This window comes from Lathyrus oleraceus, chromosome 3 (genome assembly GCF_024323335.1).
Source record: "Lathyrus oleraceus cultivar Zhongwan6 chromosome 3, CAAS_Psat_ZW6_1.0, whole genome shotgun sequence".
NCBI lineage: Eukaryota > Viridiplantae > Streptophyta > Magnoliopsida > Fabales > Fabaceae > Lathyrus > Lathyrus oleraceus.
In genome coordinates, this window is record NC_066581.1 from 372,424,948 (window position 1) to 372,443,916 (window position 18,969).

The 18,969-nt window shown below is 36.2% G+C and overlaps 1 protein-coding gene across 1 annotated transcript; it reads left to right on the forward strand.

Moving 5' to 3' along the window:
- The first annotated feature begins 2,147 nt into the window (after positions 1-2,147).
- LOC127131338 (uncharacterized) lies at positions 2,148-2,972 on the forward strand. The gene has a single exon (XM_051060261.1). The coding sequence runs from the start codon at positions 2,148-2,150 to the stop codon at positions 2,970-2,972; it is 825 nt and encodes a 274-aa protein (XP_050916218.1).
- Positions 2,973-18,969: the final 15,997 nt, after the last annotated feature.

Here is an 18,969-nt window from a genome sequence, read left to right on the forward strand (position 1 = left end):
TTTTTTAATTTTTAAATTACATATAACCACGGTGATGATGCGTTAAGAATGATACACTTCGACACCCAATAAAATTTGCATTTTTTGTGTTGTATGTTTTTAGTAAAGTGGGCTATTATGTATTTTTAGATTAAGAAAATCAATTACTTATTTTTGCACTGAGAGATTGTTTATAATACTTTTGATTTTTTAGTTTTTTTATGGGTTTGAATTTATGAAGTTGATGAAGATGAACTATGAAATAATCATTAATTGGTTAATAAAAATTTTAGTGATCCATTTTCTTCGCTAAAGAAGGGAGAATCGGTTTGGGGGGGGGGGTGGGGGGTTGGGGGGGTGGTTTGTGTGTTTTTTATTTTTATTTTTTATTTAAATTTCTTTAGTATTTGATTTTTAAGATTCGATTTTAGAAATATTTTCTAAAACTTATTTATGGAAAGATTAATAGGGAGTCTTTTTAAGATGAGGCTGATGAATGTATATTTGAAGGATTATTTTAAAACAAATAATTAGTTAATCAAAATTTATTTAAAATATATTATAAAACAAAAAATAAAGAGCATATTTGGGCGAATCCCACGTTACAAAAGCCTATGACATTTTGTTTTTCATATAACAAAATTGAAATATGATTTTTTTTATAAAGAATAAAATAGAACTCATTAATATGATATATGAAAAATACGTGATTATCTTTATTATAATCTATATTAGAAAATAACGCATTCGTTTCGTTCGTTTCTCCTTTCGATAAAGGAAAAAAAATCAATTTTTATAATTTTTATAAAGGTGAAATTAATTGTAAAGTGTATTAAATTTATTTTCTTGTCTTTTCTCCATAAACAATAATCAATTAAATTTATTTTTATAATTTTTTATAAAAACTTTTTTCATTAAAAATACCAATACTCAAATAGTCTTAATTCAAATGATTATGTTTTGATTATCTTAATGAAATTTTTATTTTTTCCCTTATATATTGGTAAAGGAGTATATTACAAAATAACATGTTTTTATTTTTAATATTATAAATTTATAAGTAAATATTTAACTATTTAAACTTTTTAAATTCATCTATTTTGGAAACTAAAGAATATTATACAGATTGAAACTAACACTATTTATTTTCTTTGCAAGTTTGGTCGCCAAGACACCTTACCTGTAAAATAATTTTAAATTGACGATCAATCATTGTTGTGGATTTTACCAAATTATTTTAATGACAATAGTATTTTGATGATTGTTTATTAAATGGGATATAAAATTATTTTACACTATCTACCTGTTCATTAAACTCTTATTCATATTTGTTCAAAAATATTTGTTACTTTAGCTCATCAATAAATTTTATTTTTTATCTTTTAATTGTGCATTAATATTTTTAATTTATTGTTTTCTTTATTTTACATTAATGTTAATTCAAATATTTTAATAATTGATAAGAATAATTTAATAAAATCAATATTTTTTCTCTTTTATTTATTATATTTTTCTAATCTATCTATTATTTTTTTATCGATCTCAAAGTATCAAATACAATAATGATTTTGGGATGGAAGGAGAATTTTTTACGTAAATATTTTTTTATTTACAATCTATAAAAAATGTAAGTTTGTTGGTTCAAGATAGAAAACCCTAATAAAATTGAAGAAAGAAATAGCCCTATTTTTTAAACCCAAAGAAATAGGCTATTTAAACGAACCAGTATACAACAACCGAAGTCTATTTAAGATCTCTTTTTCATGAGAATTCAACACAAAATACTCAATTAGGATTCTGCTTTCTATTTCAGTTTCATCACTGCGCTAATGTCTCTCGAATTCCTCCCTGAAGAACTCATCATACAGTTACTATCATACCTTCCGGTTAAATCTTTGATGCAATTCAAATGCGTTAGTAAATCATGGAACACTCTCATCTCCGATCCCAAATTCATCAAACTGCATCTTCAACGATCCAAGAATAACAGAAACCTCACACAAATCCTGTGCATGTCTCTGGATTCTTGTGTCCTACCCTTCCGTCTCAATACATTACTGAACAATCCTTCCATAATCAGTTCCACTGAAGATTACTTCCCATCCAACCCCCAATACCGCTACCACTTTGTTGGTTCCTGCAATGGATTATTCTGTTTCGTTCTTACAATGTATAAGATTAAGTATCCTCAAAATACCTGGTTTCAGTTATGGAACCCAGCCACCAACACATTATCTAACAAATATACCATGCCTAATTTTGATTATTTCAGACTTTCCGGGTTTTCATTTGGCTATGATAGTTCAACTGATACTTATAAGTTTGTGTATTTCCGTCCGAACGAGTTGAAAATATTTAGTTTCGGCTCTAATGTTTGGAAAACTATTCAAATTCCTGACATGGATCCTTTAAATAATATGAATCGCGTTCCCCATAAACGTTGTGAAGGTGTGCATTTGAATGGCACTGTTAACTTATTGGCCCGAGATATTGCTAAACAAATTGTGATCATCTCGCTGAATCTGGGTAACGACACATATAGCAAGTTACTTCGTCCTCAAGATTTTGTTGAAGTTTCACTTCATTCACCAACTATTCATGTGTTGGAAGACTCTCTCTATTTTAGTCACCATACCCAACAAACTCATTTTATCATGTGGAAGATGACGGAATTTGGAATTGAAAACTCTTGGACTCAATTTCTTAAAATAAGCTATCAGGATTTGGATATTCATGTTGAATATAAATATTTTTTGGCTCCATTATGCCTTTATGAGAGAGATTTGTATCATCATACGAAATATAAATGTTTTCTCTCTCCACTGTGCCTTTATAAGAACGGCATCGCACTAGTACATGCAGCAAACGGCCATGGATTGCATGTGATTGTCTATAATTGGACTGAAAATAGAATAGAGAAAACTAGAATGGACAGTTCATTGTTGTGGATGGTTAACCAAAATTATGTTGGAAGTTTAGTTCCGACGAGTTGAAGTAAGTTTTGTTGCTTGCAGATGGTCGAAAGAAAGAATGGGAGAAATAGTTTTTGTTGGAACTATATATATTGTTTAGTTTTAGAACTCTTTTTGTTTAAGATATTTATGGACCTTTTCATTTTATTTGTATCTCTTTGAAAAAAATATTTATGCAAGCAGTGTTGTCTAAAAAATAAAGCACTTACATCTTGCAACTTTGCAAGACATACACATAACTGAAACAATAAAATACATGATTGAGGTTTCAAAATCAATAAAAGGAAATAAACAGATTCTGGATCATTATGCAATAATTGAGGGGTTAAGTATATTCTACAAATGTTAAGCAGCTTGACCATGTAGACAGGTGTTAATATCATGTAGTAGGATGCAATAAAGCTACACAATCTATATATGTTTTATTTTAATAGATATGTGAGAAATAAAAACAATTTGAAACACTTAGCATGGTTGATACTTGATGGGATTCCAACTTTTTTCTAATACTAATAGTGGAAGTATTAATAAGAGGAAAAAAAACCAATAAACTAAGCAAACGAGTTACAACACAGAAATGTTGTAATGTAGTTGTGATATCAAATGGGTCGAGTTTTCTTTAAAGACGGAAATATGAATGCTTTTGCAAATGTTAAACTGATTGAGAGAGCAGATAGGTTTTAACATCTTGTTTAAACATGATTGGAAAGGTAGTGGACACCTTTTTTAATCATTATATATAAACTATGTTTATTGTAGCATATTTATTTTGATAGTATAAAAATTTACAATGTTTGGATCATGGTTCTAAATTGCGGTTGCAGGGTGTTGTGATTGCGGTCATTGCGGTTGTTGCGATTCGTATTACGGTCGTTGCGGTGTGAATTTTTATAGAGAGGTGTTTGAAATACAATATTGAAAAATACTTAATGTTAAGTTTTTTCATTACATAAGAATAAGAAGTAAATTGAGTTTTAAGACTCTAATATTTTGACTTTGATGAAAATACTTTAACAAACATGATAGAAATTGTCGGATGTAGTTTCTAATACACTTGGAGGCGTAATTTTAAAATCACACTGCAATTGTGGTCCGATGCGGTTTCCTCCGCAACCGCATCCGCAATACTGTGGGTGCAATTGCGTTTGCGGACCGCAATTTAAGACCATGGTTTGGACTCATCGATCCCTTTACCTTGTTTTTTTATAAGCAATAGAAATTTTGGCATTAAAAAGAAGACTTTCTAAATCCTCAGCTTTATATCGGTGGAGGAATTCAAGCAAACCTTCTCCAACCTTAGGATAGACAGCCCCAATCTCATTGCTTTTGAAAGCTTTATCCTCTGCCTCCATGTCGAAATCACTGATCTCGACCATGTTGATTCCCACAGGCTTGGCAAAATTGACTTCTCTGACTTGCACTAGGCCGGAATCGATCTTCATAGGATCTTTGCCGTTAGCGAACTTGAGTCTTCCGTCGTTCAAAGCATTCTGAACAAGATCCCTGAAAAGAAAACATTGTGAGGTTTTAAGCCCTAGAAAATTATGATATTTAAAAAACCCTTATTTCTTTCTTTGCTCTAATGGTGATACTTTTATGTCTGGTCGCACTAGTACTTGGCCATCTATAACAAATAAATAAAAAATCTAATCATATTTGGTCACGTCGAAGGTGTGGGTTTTCTTAGGAAACTTATCATTTTTCTCGGGTTCAGAAGGGTTCTTCCCATTTGCAGGTGTAAGAAGTTTACACACATATGGGGGACTTGGCTTTAACTCGACCACATCGATCTCACTTTCTTCGACATGGTCAAATTCGATATTTGACATCAAGTCATTGTCTTCCATATAGACGTAGGCCACTCGTTCCTTCTAACCTTTGTTCACTCTGGCTTTCTCAGCCTTCAAACATTTGACATGTCGAACTCTATCCGCTAGTTGGGTCATATCTCTTAGATATTATGTATTTAATTTCTTCCTAATAGAATAATCTAATCCCCCAACGGCCATTTCGACTAGCTCATGTTCAGGCATTTGAGTAAAGCACGTTGTTTTCAATAGTCGGAATCTATTAAGGTAGTCATCAATTATTTCAACTAACTTTTGCTTCATACTTAACAATTCTTTCAGACTGATCTTAGACTGTCCCATGTAGAATTGTTCATGGAACAACCTTTCCAAACGAGTCCAATCATTTATGGAATATGCAGACAGGGTTGTAAACCATTTAAAGGCATTCTTCGTAAGGGAACTAGGGAAGTATCTCATCCTTAAGTTCTCATTATTCGCTATGTCCCCCGCCTCAGTCAAGTACCGATCAATATGTTTGTTGTGGACTCATTAGTATCACCAACAAATTTGGTGAACTCACGGACTTTCCATCCTTTGGGAGTTCCGTTTGTAAAACATAATCCGACAAAGGAGATGTATAATTTGGCCTCTACAGGCCCATGTTCACACTGTTTTGCACCATTATTCTTTCAGCTATGACTACAAGATTATTTTCTCCTAACAGATTCTATGAACTTATCGAACCACTTGATCAGCGTCTTGGTCTCGATTAACTACCAAAACCGGTGGCCGTTCAACCTCTCTAGGCCTTCATTATTCGACTACATGGGGCAGAAATTGTTGCCCCTGATTCATTGTGTTTTCCTCAAGGACTATTCCCTCATTTCCAAATGGCCTAACCAATTGGGGTTGTACAATGGGTCGAACCAGCGCTAGAGGAGCGTCAAAGAAGTCAGCGATTCGATTCATTTGAGTTGTCAACAGTTGGTAACTTTGATTCGTATTTTGAATGAATGGGTTAAATATGGTACCCATTTATTGAGTAAGAGTATTAACCATATAATGGTTACTTTCGTCCATCGGTTGTCTCATCGCCATCATCGAGTCTGTGGTAAGTGTTGGCATTGCTTAGGAACCAAATCCCATCCCTACTTGGTGCTACATAGTTTGACCAGGGTTACCTATGGCCGAGCCAGATGCCAATATTGACGAATATGCATTCGCAACATTGTCAGCAAATGTCGAAGGGTTAGTATGTAGGCTTGCCATCATTGATGTTGGCATACCATAAGGTTGTTCATGCTCTGACATAGGCATTGTGAAACTAGTGGGAAAAGGTCTAAAATCTGTTTCCATAATCGTCCTAGGAGTCACTGGGTGACTCTGTGTTATCGAAGGGGAAAATCATCCCTTCCTGTGGATTTAATGGCATAAATGTCGTAGACAGTATGACCGTCGTGCTAGCAATAGAAGGGACTGGTTCAGTCGAACTTGTCATGATTGTGCCTTCCCCAGTGTTATTGGCTGGTTGTTCTCCATTATTGTTGTTTCTGGGATTAAACATTTTCCTAACGTATCTCCTCACTGGGTTTCTACTTTCTCTTTTGGTTATCCTACCACTCCTCAATCTCATGCACACTCACAATATGAGACGTTTTCTCAAATGAAGACACTTTAAAAACAAAAAAATTCATAAACGAAAAGTATAAATTCACATAAAAAGGGTCCCACTGGACGTGCCAATTTGTTTACCGTGAAATTTAGTAAACAATAACAAATTTCAATTTACTTAAGGGATTCAACTCGAAAAGATCCCGAGACATATTTGTGTGAATCATAAACTTTAAATAGTCTTGACATAAATGTCGAAACGTGTAGTTTAAAAATAATAACTGAAATTTAGACTCAAATCGAAATGCAAAAGAAATTGAAGTAAAGTGACTGAAAATAATTCAATTGTAGAAAATTCTTGAACATAAAGACTTTAATTTGTAAAAAGTGGAACGCATACATACATTCTGAAACTCTTTTCTCAATCACACAGATACTTTGAGTTATGTAGAATTTGCATACAATTGCGGACTCCTAAAACTCAAAATGAATGCTACTTATATATTAATCCTAAGTTAACCGTCTATAACGGTCGACTAAACATAACATGTCATGTCTTTACTTCCATGCAGTCTTCGTCTTCAATAAGCTTCCATGTGTATTTCAATAACTATTTGATCTTATTCTTTTACACCTCATTCGACTGCATAAAGAATATCTTGGAAACTTTGAATTTTCTAGATCTTTATGGACATCACTAGTGTAACACCCCGATAAAACAAGATAATTATTTAATTTAAGTTAATAATATATTTATTAATTTAATTAAATAATTGAAATTATTATTATTGGATTATTATTTTATTGGAATAAAAGTGGAATTTAGAAAAGGTCCCATTTAGTAAAAAGGTTTATTTTTCACGTGAAAAGGAAAAAGAGACAGAAAAGTGGAAAAAGGGCAAAGAGAACCAGAGAACAAGGGTTGGTGAGAGGAAGAGCTTGAAGCTTAAAGATTCGCCGGATTAACTCAGGTAAGGGGGGTTTATCGACGATTAATGGGTATTATGGGATAACATGTAGTGGGTAGTGATAGACCATTGATTTGACTCTAATTGGAATGACGCATGATGAAATTGTGAACTTTTGGATGAACGAAATTGGATTATGATTGAAAGGAATTCGTAGGAATTAGATGTAAAAATGTTAGAATTGGTGAGATTGAATAGGGTATGATTCGTGTTAGATGATATGAACGATTACTGTGTAAAATTGGATTGTAGGAGGTTGGAATTGGGAGATCTCGTAGCAGAGAAAACCATAGCAGATATGGAATTCTGGTTTCTGGTCATACGCGTATGGCACTAGGCAATACGCGTATGAGATGGTCTGGTACGCGTATGGCACTAGGCAATACGCGTATGGATGAGGAAGATGATGTTTTGAACGTGGTTTGGTCTCTGTTGGTACGCGTATGGGGAGGTGGTACGCGTAGCATACGCGTATGAGATAGGTGGTACGCGTATGGGATTGGCTGAGAATTGGGCCATACGCGTATGGGACTAGGCAATACGCGTATGGGCAGGATTGTGATTTTTCTGTGCTGTTGTTGTACAGTTTTTGGTTGTTCAGCGGAGTAATGTAATTTAGCTGATGTATGATAGAGTAGGGATCATTTCCCGTTGTTTTGAGCAGTGTAGGTATTAGTAGAGTGTGCTAATACTGTGATTAATTATTTGACATGATATGATGTTTTGATACATGTGTTGATGATGTATGATGGTATGCATAATGCTGTGAATGTATATGTTATGTATGAAATTATGAATGGGCTGTTATGGCTTAGAGTGTGAGCGTATGTCCATTGTGGATGATTGTTGATGTTTGCATGACTAAGTGATTTAGCTTGCATATTGTGGCCTTTATGGTGGTAGCTAATTCCCATGGTGAGGACTTAGTGAGTTAGTCATTATGGACTGTTGTTGATGTTTGCATGCTAGGTGAATTAGCGTGCATATCATAGCCCTTGGGGTGGTAGCTAATTCCCATGGTGAGGAATTAGTGAGTGAGTCACTAGGTCTCAAGTGAGTGGGACTAGTGAGCTTGGTAGCCGTACCTGGATTTGGTCGGTGAGGTTGAACTATATGTTCACGAATAGTCGGTACCGCATGCATGGAGTCTCATTGCATAATGTATGTATGTATGGCGTATAATATGAATGGATGTATTCCAATATTATACGTGTTGTTTTGGTGATTGTGTTGAGTACGATTTTTGAGTTGATATTGCCGTTGCTGAATATGTGTGATCTGATTAGGGTGATGATATGTGTTAAATTACTTAGCATTACATGATATTTTATAATGCTTATTATATCGATTGAGGAACTCACCCTTACAACTATGGTTTCAGGTAACGAGCAGTGATTGAGTAGAAGCTAGTCCTTGGAGTCTAGTGTAGTCTCCTTAGTGGGTCATGCTCTGATAGATGTAACATCGGAACGGGATGTTTTACCTTGTTGAATAATTTTACATGTAACGTGTTACATGTTTTGCATGATTGATTTGATTTCTATCCGCTGCGTATTGTACAAATGCTTTATGTTTTGAATTAATAAAAGAGCATGACAGTTATTTGGTGAATGGTGTGAAATGATTGTGTGACACCCTTAATTGCATAATTACTCTGATTGATATATTGCTATTTTAATTAAATAATTGGGGTATTTTAGAAGGGTGTTACATTAGTGGTATCAGAGCATAGTCGGTCGAGTCGAGTCGTAATTATTCTGTTTCCCCTGTACGGGATAGGTGTTGTGTAATCCTATCAGTACTTATTGTTTTAGCTTGTTGGGTTTTCAGAATAGAGATGGCTGGAAGAGGTAGAGATGATGCTGCGATTGCTGAGGCTCTGGGTATGCTAGCTGGAGTACTTGGAGGAAATCCGAATGTTGTGGGAATGGGAGCTGCTCGTCAACTGAGTGAGTTCCAGAAGAACAATCCTCCAATGTTCAAGGGAGCATACGATCCAGATGGTGCTCAGAAGTGGTTGAAGGAGATCGAGAGGATCTTCCGAGTGACTGAGTGTGCCGATAACCAGAAGGTCAGGTTCGGTACGCATATGCTGTCAGAGGAAGCAGATGATTGGTGGGTTGCTACCCGCACTGAGTTGGAATCTGCTGGGAATGCTGAGATCACTTGGGCTGTGTTCAGAGAGAGATTCCTGAGGAAGTACTTTCCAGAGGATGTCAGAGGAAAGAAAGAGATAGAGTTCTTAGAATTGAAGCAGGGCAATCGGTCTGTTACTGAGTATGCTGCTAAGTTCACAGAGCTGTCGAAGTATTACACTCCCTATGATGAGGCTACTGGGGAATTTTCGAAATGTGTGAAGTTTGAGAACGGGTTACCCGAGATCAAGCAGGCTATTGGGTATCAACGGATTAGAGTGTTTTCTGATTTGGTTGACTGTTGCAGGATTTTTGAACAGGATACCAAGGCTAGAGCAGAGAGCTATCAGCAAAGGGTTGATAGGAAAGGCAAGAATCAGAATGATCGTGGGAAACCGTATGCAGCTGGCAAAGGTTTCCAGAGACAGAGTGGGATGAAGAGGCCTAGTGGGGGAGACTCCAGTGCCCCTGCTAAGTGTTTCAGATGTGGTCAGGCTGGATATCGTATCCATGAGTGTACCAGTAATGAGAAGAAGTGTTTCAAGTGTGGAAAAGGTGGTCACTTGGCTGCAGAGTGCCGGTTGAAGACTGTGACTTGTTTCAACTGTGGAGAGGTGGGTCATATCAGTCCACAGTGTCCTAAGCCGAAGAGAGAGAACCAGTCGGGAGGCAAGGTCTTTGCTTTATCGGGTCCTGAGACTTTTGCAGATGATCGTTTGATCCGAGGTACGTGTTATATTAATGGCTTTCCTCTTGTAGCTATTATTGACACAGGTGCGACTCATTCCTTTATATCTTTGGATTGTGCTGTGAAACTTAAATTAGAGATATCTGAGATGCATGGAAGTATGGTAATTGATACTCCTGCGAAGGGTTCAGTGACTACTACGTCAGTTTGTTTGAATTGTCCTTTGAGTATTTTTGGTAGAGACTTCGGGATGGACCTAGTGTGTCTTCCACTAGTGCAGATTGATGTTATCCTGGGTATGAACTGGTTGGTGTTTAACCGAGTTTATATCAACTGTTTTGATAAGACTGTGATCTTTCCTGAGATTGAGGAAGGAAAGAGTTTGTTTCTATCAGCAAGGCAGGTGAATAAGGCAGTAGCAGATGGGGCAGAGTTGTTTATGCTGTTAGCGACTTTGGAGGCTAAAGATAAACTGGTGATTTGCGATCTAGCCGTGGTGTGTGATTTTCCTGATGTGTTTCCTGAAGAAGTGAATGAATTACCACCAGAGCGTGAAGTTGAGTTCTCGATTGATTTGGTACCTGGTACTATGCCGATATCGATGGCTCCGTACCGTATGTCTGCTGTTGAGCTAACTGAATTGAAGAGTCAGTTGGAAGATCTGTTGGATAAGAAATTTATTCGTCCGAGTGTGTCACCGTGGGGTGCACCAGTGTTATTGGTTAAGAAGAAAGAAGGTACTATGAGGTTGTGTGTGGACTACAGGCAACTGAATAAAGTGACGATCAAGAATCGGTATCCTTTGCCGAGGATTGATGATTTGATGGATCAGTTGGTTGGTGCGAGTGTGTTCAGCAAAATAGATCTGAGATCAGGGTATCATCAGATATGTGTGAAAACTGAGGATATTTAGAAGACTGCTTTCAGAACAAGGTATGGACATTATGAGTATTCTGTAATGCCTTTTGGTGTGACTAATGCGCCTGGAGTATTTATGGAGTATATGAATAGGATTTTCCATCCGTATCTAGACAAGTTTGTTGTGGTGTTTATTGACGATATTTTGGTGTATTCGAAATCTGAAGAAGAGCATGCTGAGCATTTGAGAGTGGTTTTAGGAGTTCTACGAGAGAAGAAGTTATTTGCTAAGCTGTCTAAGTGTGAATTTTGGTTAGAAGAGGTTAGTTTTCTTGGTCATGTGATTTCAAGAGGTGGTGTTGCTGTTGATCCTTCTAAGATAGAAGCGGTATCTAAGTGGGAAGCTCCGAAGTCAGTTTCTGAGATAAGGAGTTTTCTTGGACTTGCAGGTTATTATAGGAAATTCATTGAGGGATTTTCTAAGTTGGCGTTACCGTTGACGATGTTGACTAGAAAGGGGCAAGCGTTTGTTTGGGACTCAAAATGTGAAGAAGGTTTCCAAGAGTTAAAGAGAAGGTTAACTACTGCTCCTATTCTGATATTACCGAGTTCGTCGGAATCATTTGAGGTTTACTGTGATGCTTCATTGTTGGGTTTGGGTGGTGTGTTGATGCAGAACAAGCAGGTTATAGCTTATGCTTCGAGACAACTGAGGGTTCATGAGAGGAACTATCCGACACACGATTTAGAGTTGGCAGCCGTGGTATTTGTTCTGAAGTTATGGAGGCATTACTTGTACGGGTCAAGATTTGAGGTTTTCAGTGACCATAAAAGTTTAAAGTATTTGTTTGATCAGAAAGAGCTGAATATGAGACAGAGGAGATGGTTAGAGTTTCTGAAGGATTATGACTTTGGTTTGAATTACCATCCGGGTAAGGCAAACGTAGTGGCTGATGCATTGAGTCGGAAATCATTGCATATGTCTATGTTAATGGTTAAGGAATTGGATTTAATTGAGCAGTTTAGAGACTTGAGTTTGGTGTGTGAGAGTACTCACAATAGTGTTAAATTGGGAATGTTGAAGTTAACGAGTGGTATTCTGGATGAGATTAGAGAAGGTCAGAAATCCGATGTGCTTTTGGTTGATAAGTTGACTCTAGTGAATCAAGGTCGAGGTGGTGAATTCAGAGTTGATGAGAATGGTGTTTTGAAATTTGGTAATCGGGTGTGTATTCCGGATGTTACCGAACTTAAGAAGAGTATTCTTGAGGAAGGACATCGTAGTGGCCTGAGTATTCATTCTGGAGCTACGAAGATGTATCATGATTTGAAAAAGTTATTTTGGTGGCCGGGAATGAAAAGAGAAATTGCGAGTTTTGTTTATTCTTGTTTGACTTGTCAGAAGTCAAAGATTGAGCATCAGAAGCCGTCTGGGCTAATGCAACCGTTGGCTATTCCAGAGTGGAAGTGGGATAGTATCAGTATGGATTTTGTTTCTGGTTTACCCAGGACAAGTAAGAATTTTGAAGCCATTTGGGTGATTGTTGACAGATTGACAAAATCGGCTCATTTCATTCCGATCAGAATGGATTATCCGTTAGAGAGATTAGCTGAGTTGTATATTGAGAAGATTGTAAGTTTGCATGGTATTCCGTCGAGTATTGTTTCGGACAGAGATCCTAGATTTACATCGAAGTTCTGGGAAGGTTTGCAGAGGGCTTTGGGAACTAAGCTGAGATTGAGTTCTGCATATCATCCGCAGACTGATGGTCAGACTGAGAGGACGATTCAGTCACTAGAGGATCTTTTGAGGGCTTGTGTTTTGGAAAAGGGAGGTGCTTGGGATTGTTATTTACCTTTGATTGAGTTTACCTACAACAATAGTTTTCATTCGAGCATTGGTATGGCACCGTTTGAAGCTTTGTATGGTAGGAGATGTCGGACACCTTTATGTTGGTATGAGTCCGGTGAGAGTGCTGTGGTTGGACCGGAGATTGTTCAGCAAACTACGGAAAAGATTAAGATGATTCAGGAGAAGATGAGGATTGCTCAGAGTCGTCAGAAGAGTTATCACGACAAGAGGAGGAAGTCACTTGAGTTTCAAGAGGGAGACCATGTGTTTCTTCGTGTTACTCCGATAACTGGGGTTGGTCGAGCTTTGAAGTCGAAGAAGTTGACACCTCGATTTATTGGTCCTTATCAGATTTTGGAGAGGATAGGGGAGGTAGCCTATCGTATCGCTTTACCGCCGTCACTTGCGAATTTGCATGAGGTTTTCCATGTGTCTCAGTTGAGGAGGTACATTCCTGATCCGTCGCATGTGGTCCGAATGGATGATGTACAGGTGAGAGATAACCTGACTGTTGAAACATCACCTATGAGGATCGAGGATCGAGAGTTGAAGCAGTTGCGGGGTAAAGAGATTGCCTTGGTGAAGGTAGCTTGGGGAGGACGAGCAGGTGGCAATGTGACTTGGGAACTTGAGAGTCAGATGAAGGGGTCTTATCCAGAGTTATTCGCTTGAGGTATGTTTTCGAGGACGAAAACTCTTTTAGTGGGGGAGAGTTGTAACACCCCGATAAAACAAGATAATTATTTAATTTAAGTTAATAATATATTTATTAATTTAATTAAATAATTGAAATTATTATTATTGGATTATTATTTTATTGGAATAAAAGTGGAATTTAGAAAAGGTCCCATTTAGTAAAAAGGTTTATTTTTCACGTGAAAAGGAAAAAGAGACAGAAAAGTGGAAAAAGGGCAAAGAGAACCAGAGAACAAGGGTTGGTGAGAGGAAGAGCTTGAAGCTTAAAGATTCGTCGGATTAACTCAGGTAAGGGGGGTTTATCGACGATTAATGGGTATTATGGGATAACATGTAGTGGGTAGTGATAGACCATTGATTTGACTCTAATTGGAATGACGCATGATGAAATTGTGAACTTTTGGATGAACGAAATTGGATTATGATTGAAAGGAATTCGTAGGAATTAGATGTAAAAATGTTAGAATTGGTGAGATTGAATAGGGTATGATTCGTGTTAGATGATATGAACGATTACTGTGTAAAATTGGATTGTAGGAGGTTGGAATTGGGAGATCTCGTAGCAGAGAAAACCATAGCAGATATGGAATTCTGGTTTCTGGTCATACGCGTATGGCACTAGGCAATACGCGTATGAGATGGTCTGGTACGCGTATGGCACTAGGCAATACGCGTATGGATGAGGAAGATGATGTTTTGAACGTGGTTTGGTCTCTGTTGGTACGCGTATGGGGAGGTGGTACGCGTAGCATACGCGTATGAGATAGGTGGTACGCGTATGGGATTGGCTGAGAATTGGGCCATACGCGTATGGGACTAGGCAATACGCGTATGGGCAGGATTGTGATTTTTCTGTGCTGTTGTTGTACAGTTTTTGGTTGTTCAGCGGAGTAATGTAATTTAGCTGATGTATGATAGAGTAGGGATCATTTCCCGTTGTTTTGAGCAGTGTAGGTATTAGTAGAGTGTGCTAATACTGTGATTAATTATTTGACATGATATGATGTTTTGATACATGTGTTGATGATGTATGATGGTATGCATAATGCTGTGAATGTATATGTTATGTATGAAATTATGAATGGGCTGTTATGGCTTAGAGTGTGAGCGTATGTCCATTGTGGATGATTGTTGATGTTTGCATGACTAAGTGATTTAGCTTGCATATTGTGGCCTTTATGGTGGTAGCTAATTCCCATGGTGAGGACTTAGTGAGTTAGTCATTATGGACTGTTGTTGATGTTTGCATGCTAGGTGAATTAGCGTGCATATCATAGCCCTTGGGGTGGTAGCTAATTCCCATGGTGAGGAATTAGTGAGTGAGTCACTAGGTCTCAAGTGAGTGGGACTAGTGAGCTTGGTAGCCGTACCTGGATTTGGTCGGTGAGGTTGAACTATATGTTCACGAATAGTCGGTACCGCATGCATGGAGTCTCATTGCATAATGTATGTATGTATGGCGTATAATATGAATGGATGTATTCCAATATTATACGTGTTGTTTTGGTGATTGTGTTGAGTACGATTTTTGAGTTGATATTGCCGTTGCTGAATATGTGTGATCTGATTAGGGTGATGATATGTGTTAAATTACTTAGCATTACATGATATTTTATAATGCTTATTATATCGATTGAGGAACTCACCCTTACAACTATGGTTTCAGGTAACGAGCAGTGATTGAGTAGAAGCTAGTCCTTGGAGTCTAGTGTAGTCTCCTTAGTGGGTCATGCTCTGATAGATGTAACATCGGAACGGGATGTTTTACCTTGTTGAATAATTTTACATGTAACGTGTTACATGTTTTGCATGATTGATTTGATTTCTATCCGCTGCGTATTGTGCAAATGCTTTATGTTTTGAATTAATAAAAGAGCATGACAGTTATTTGGTGAATGGTGTGAAATGATTGTGTGACACCCTTAATTGCATAATTACTCTGATTGATATATTGCTATTTTAATTAAATAATTGGGGTATTTTAGAAGGGTGTTACAACTAGCCATTTTGACCACCAAAATTATTACTACATGATCCTCACTACATCTTTGAAATTTAATGTTGGTGTCGAAAATCTGAGATAACAGTACAAGATAACATGTATGACATGTTAATGGCTGAGTTTCAAACTCAGAGGAAGGATGAATAAGTTTACCATGATATGACTGGTTTGGTGGTTCAAACGAGGGATTCTGAGTCAGGTGCTCCTGAAGCAACGGTCCTGAACATTGTGTACACCTTAAGGAGAAAGGTTAGAGAGAAGAGATTTCATGTGGATGTCTCTTCTACTCACATGGATAATGTGTCTTTCCATTCTAAAAGAAATGTTCAAAACTGGAGTATGTTCTTCAAAGGCGGACTTCCACTAAAATAGAACTAGATGAAAAAAAAATTGATTGCAAAGTGTCGCCGCGAAAAATACCCGATTGCATCGCACGCTCGAAGATACAGCAAAGTCGCCACCAAACTTTGTTTATTCCTGAAAGAAAGGAAAAATATCGATAAAACCCAAGAAGAAGGGAAAAAGGGTAATGAAGTCGGTTATGCAAAGGGAAGGTATTAACATCCCTCACATTCGTTATACTCAGCGGGAACCATTTTGGTTATTCTTTGCGCATATGGGTGTTACTATCTAAAGGTTACTTGCGATTGATTAAGGGGGGGGGGAATAAGTTTATTAATTATTGTTCTCACCACGGATTCGAACCCTTGTGCCTATGTATTCTCATAGTGCAATGAGAAAGTCAGAGCTCCGTAGTTCGTGGTAGAAAATACAGATGTGTTGGTTGTTTTTATTGAACGATGTTAACGTTCGTGTTCTAGCAGTTAAATGTTGCTTGTATACTCGCACATGAGAGACTTAAGCGTTTGTTTGTTTGCAATAGAATAGATGTGTTTGGATCGCTTTATCGCAGTTAAACATAGCTTGTATGCTAGTGTACATAAGGCTTTAATATTGTTCCTATTGCGGTAGAACGAAAATAACACGTCCTTTGTGAAATGGTTTTGAAAGTTGCCCTAAGGCGATTTTTTTTATTGGATTGGTTGTGATTGACTTTAATCTAAGGACGAGTGTTGAAAAATTATCTTGCTTTGAATTGCACTAAAGTCTATGAATGAAGGTGAATACTTTGAACAATTGGGTCATACGTCTAGTATCAAAGATATTCAGAATAAGGATGTGATTACTCCCTCTTATTCCTTCTCCACTTCTTAAGGCTCGTGGTGCACAATTCACATCATAATTATTAAGTATTTTGAAGTTTTATTAAGAAAAAAAAGAGTTTTTTTGTGTTTTAATGGACAAGTGAGAAAGTTAAATTTTAATTGGTGCATAAAAAATAAAATCGAAACCGAAATTAAAATCGGGCAAAGAATGAATTAGTAATGAAGAAAAGAAGAAAAAAAAGAAAAAAAAGAGAAATGAGTCATTTTGGGGGTGCAAATAACAATTAAAATAAGGCTCAATGCCAAAAAGTTCCAAAATGACCAATTTTGTCTTATTCTTATTTTGTTTTTAGCAATTTGTCTTTAGGGCTGAGACAACCAACCAGAAAGCACCACGTGGCGCACATTAAATAAAGATAAAAAAGAAATAGAGCAGGACACATGTCACTGTTTGGTGCATTATGGGTTTATTCCACATTATTCTTCAATTGTTTATAGTTTTTGAATTTAATCCATTAAAACTATCAAATCCAAAAAACAATATGAAAATTATATATCATCAGACTTGATTTTTTTGCAAGGAATCCAAATATGTGACCGAATTTTGCAAATGAGCCCCGAATTTTGAAGAATCGGGCGAAAAGATGAAGAACAAAGTGTATAAAGAATCGATTGATTCACACTCGTTATAATGATTCATGAAAAAACAATCACATATTTGGAATTGTGACAAAAAAATCACTTCTAGTGATGTATTCATATGTTATTAATGGTTAAGAATTAAAAAAATCAATATTTTCAAGTTTATGTGTTATATGCCAAAATAAGTCATTATTTAAATAAGCAATTCACAACAGTAGTGTAAATTAATTAACAATCAAATATCCAATAATTCATGACAAGGGTGTGGAAGAGGTGAATGATTACCGATGAAGCGGAGGTTTCCCTCGATTAGTGTTGAAAATTGGAGTGCCGAAAAGAAACCCGAAATACTTCAAGAATAAGCTTCTTTAATCCAATTAGCTTCCAAGCTTGATAATTATTTTTTATGATGAATGAATATAGAAGATGAATCTTGAATATAGAATATTGATGAATAAGTTTGAATGATGAACTTTGGGTGATGATTGTTGATGAATCTTGACATACATTAGATGATGATTGTTGATAATAATGTGTGAATTATTGATTGATAATTTGTGGCAATTGGATTGTGGCTAAGTTCCACCATTTTACAACTTCAATGTGAAGTTCTAGATGATGATGAATATGAACTTTGGTAATGGTGAGGGAGTGACGAAAAGAGAGAGAATTTGAGAAAAAAATAGTGAGAAAAATGGTTAGTTTGTATGATTTTTCTAGTTAGGTTAGCTAGGTCCAAAAATGTGAGAAATGACATGTTTATATAAGTTTTATAAATGAATAATCACCCTTACATTGTGATCAAATTAAGAGTTTTATCAATGGTTAGAAATTAATTTAATCCTTAGTTGCGGATCACTAATTTCAACCTTTGGATTAATTGTTAAAAATGGTTAGGATTGAAAATGGAAGTTAGAATTTGTGTTTGTTTGGAAGTTTTTTGTTAGCTTGGAAGCTTTGTGTTAGTTTGGAAGTTATGTTAGTTAAGGGTTAATTCGGTAATTAGATGATTGTGAGGAATGAGGTAGTTAGAGGCAAATGGTGTTGGAGTTTAGCAAAAGTATCAAGTTGGATTGTAAGACAAATGGTCACTAGTAATTAACTTGAATTTGAATGCTTTTGCCTTGATTTTTCTACCACTTTTGGCTTGAATTTTTAGTGAATCATTCCATGATTTTAAGTGCTTTTAGGAAGTGATTTTATGTTGAAAATAAGAACTTTTGAATGGTGTAAACTCATGGATCAAATTTTTAATTTTTGGGCTTGAAACAATGTTTGAAAGTGTTGAAAAATAAGTATGGAAGAGAAGCTTGATGGAAGATAGAATTTGTTGGAACTTGGCACTTAGCATAATCATGACACAAGTCATTTGTGATGAATGATGATGAATTATTTGATCAAATGCTTGTAGAATATGTCTAGGAAAATTCAGGAGTCAAAATCGAGTCAATGGTCACCAGTTGATCAAAAGTTAACAAGTGACTAAAAAGTCAACTATTTGACCAAAAAGTCAATTGTATCCAAAAGATGTAATTTTTTACCCTCTTTCCTTATAATCCATTATTTTGATTTGTATCTCAAGAAATATACATTGTACCATAAATTTTCAA

Excerpts from the sequence above, each read along its gene's own strand:
- LOC127131338 (XM_051060261.1), top strand. The coding sequence starts at position 2,148 with ATGTATAAGATTAAGTATCCTCAAAATACCTGGTTTCAGTTATGGAAC.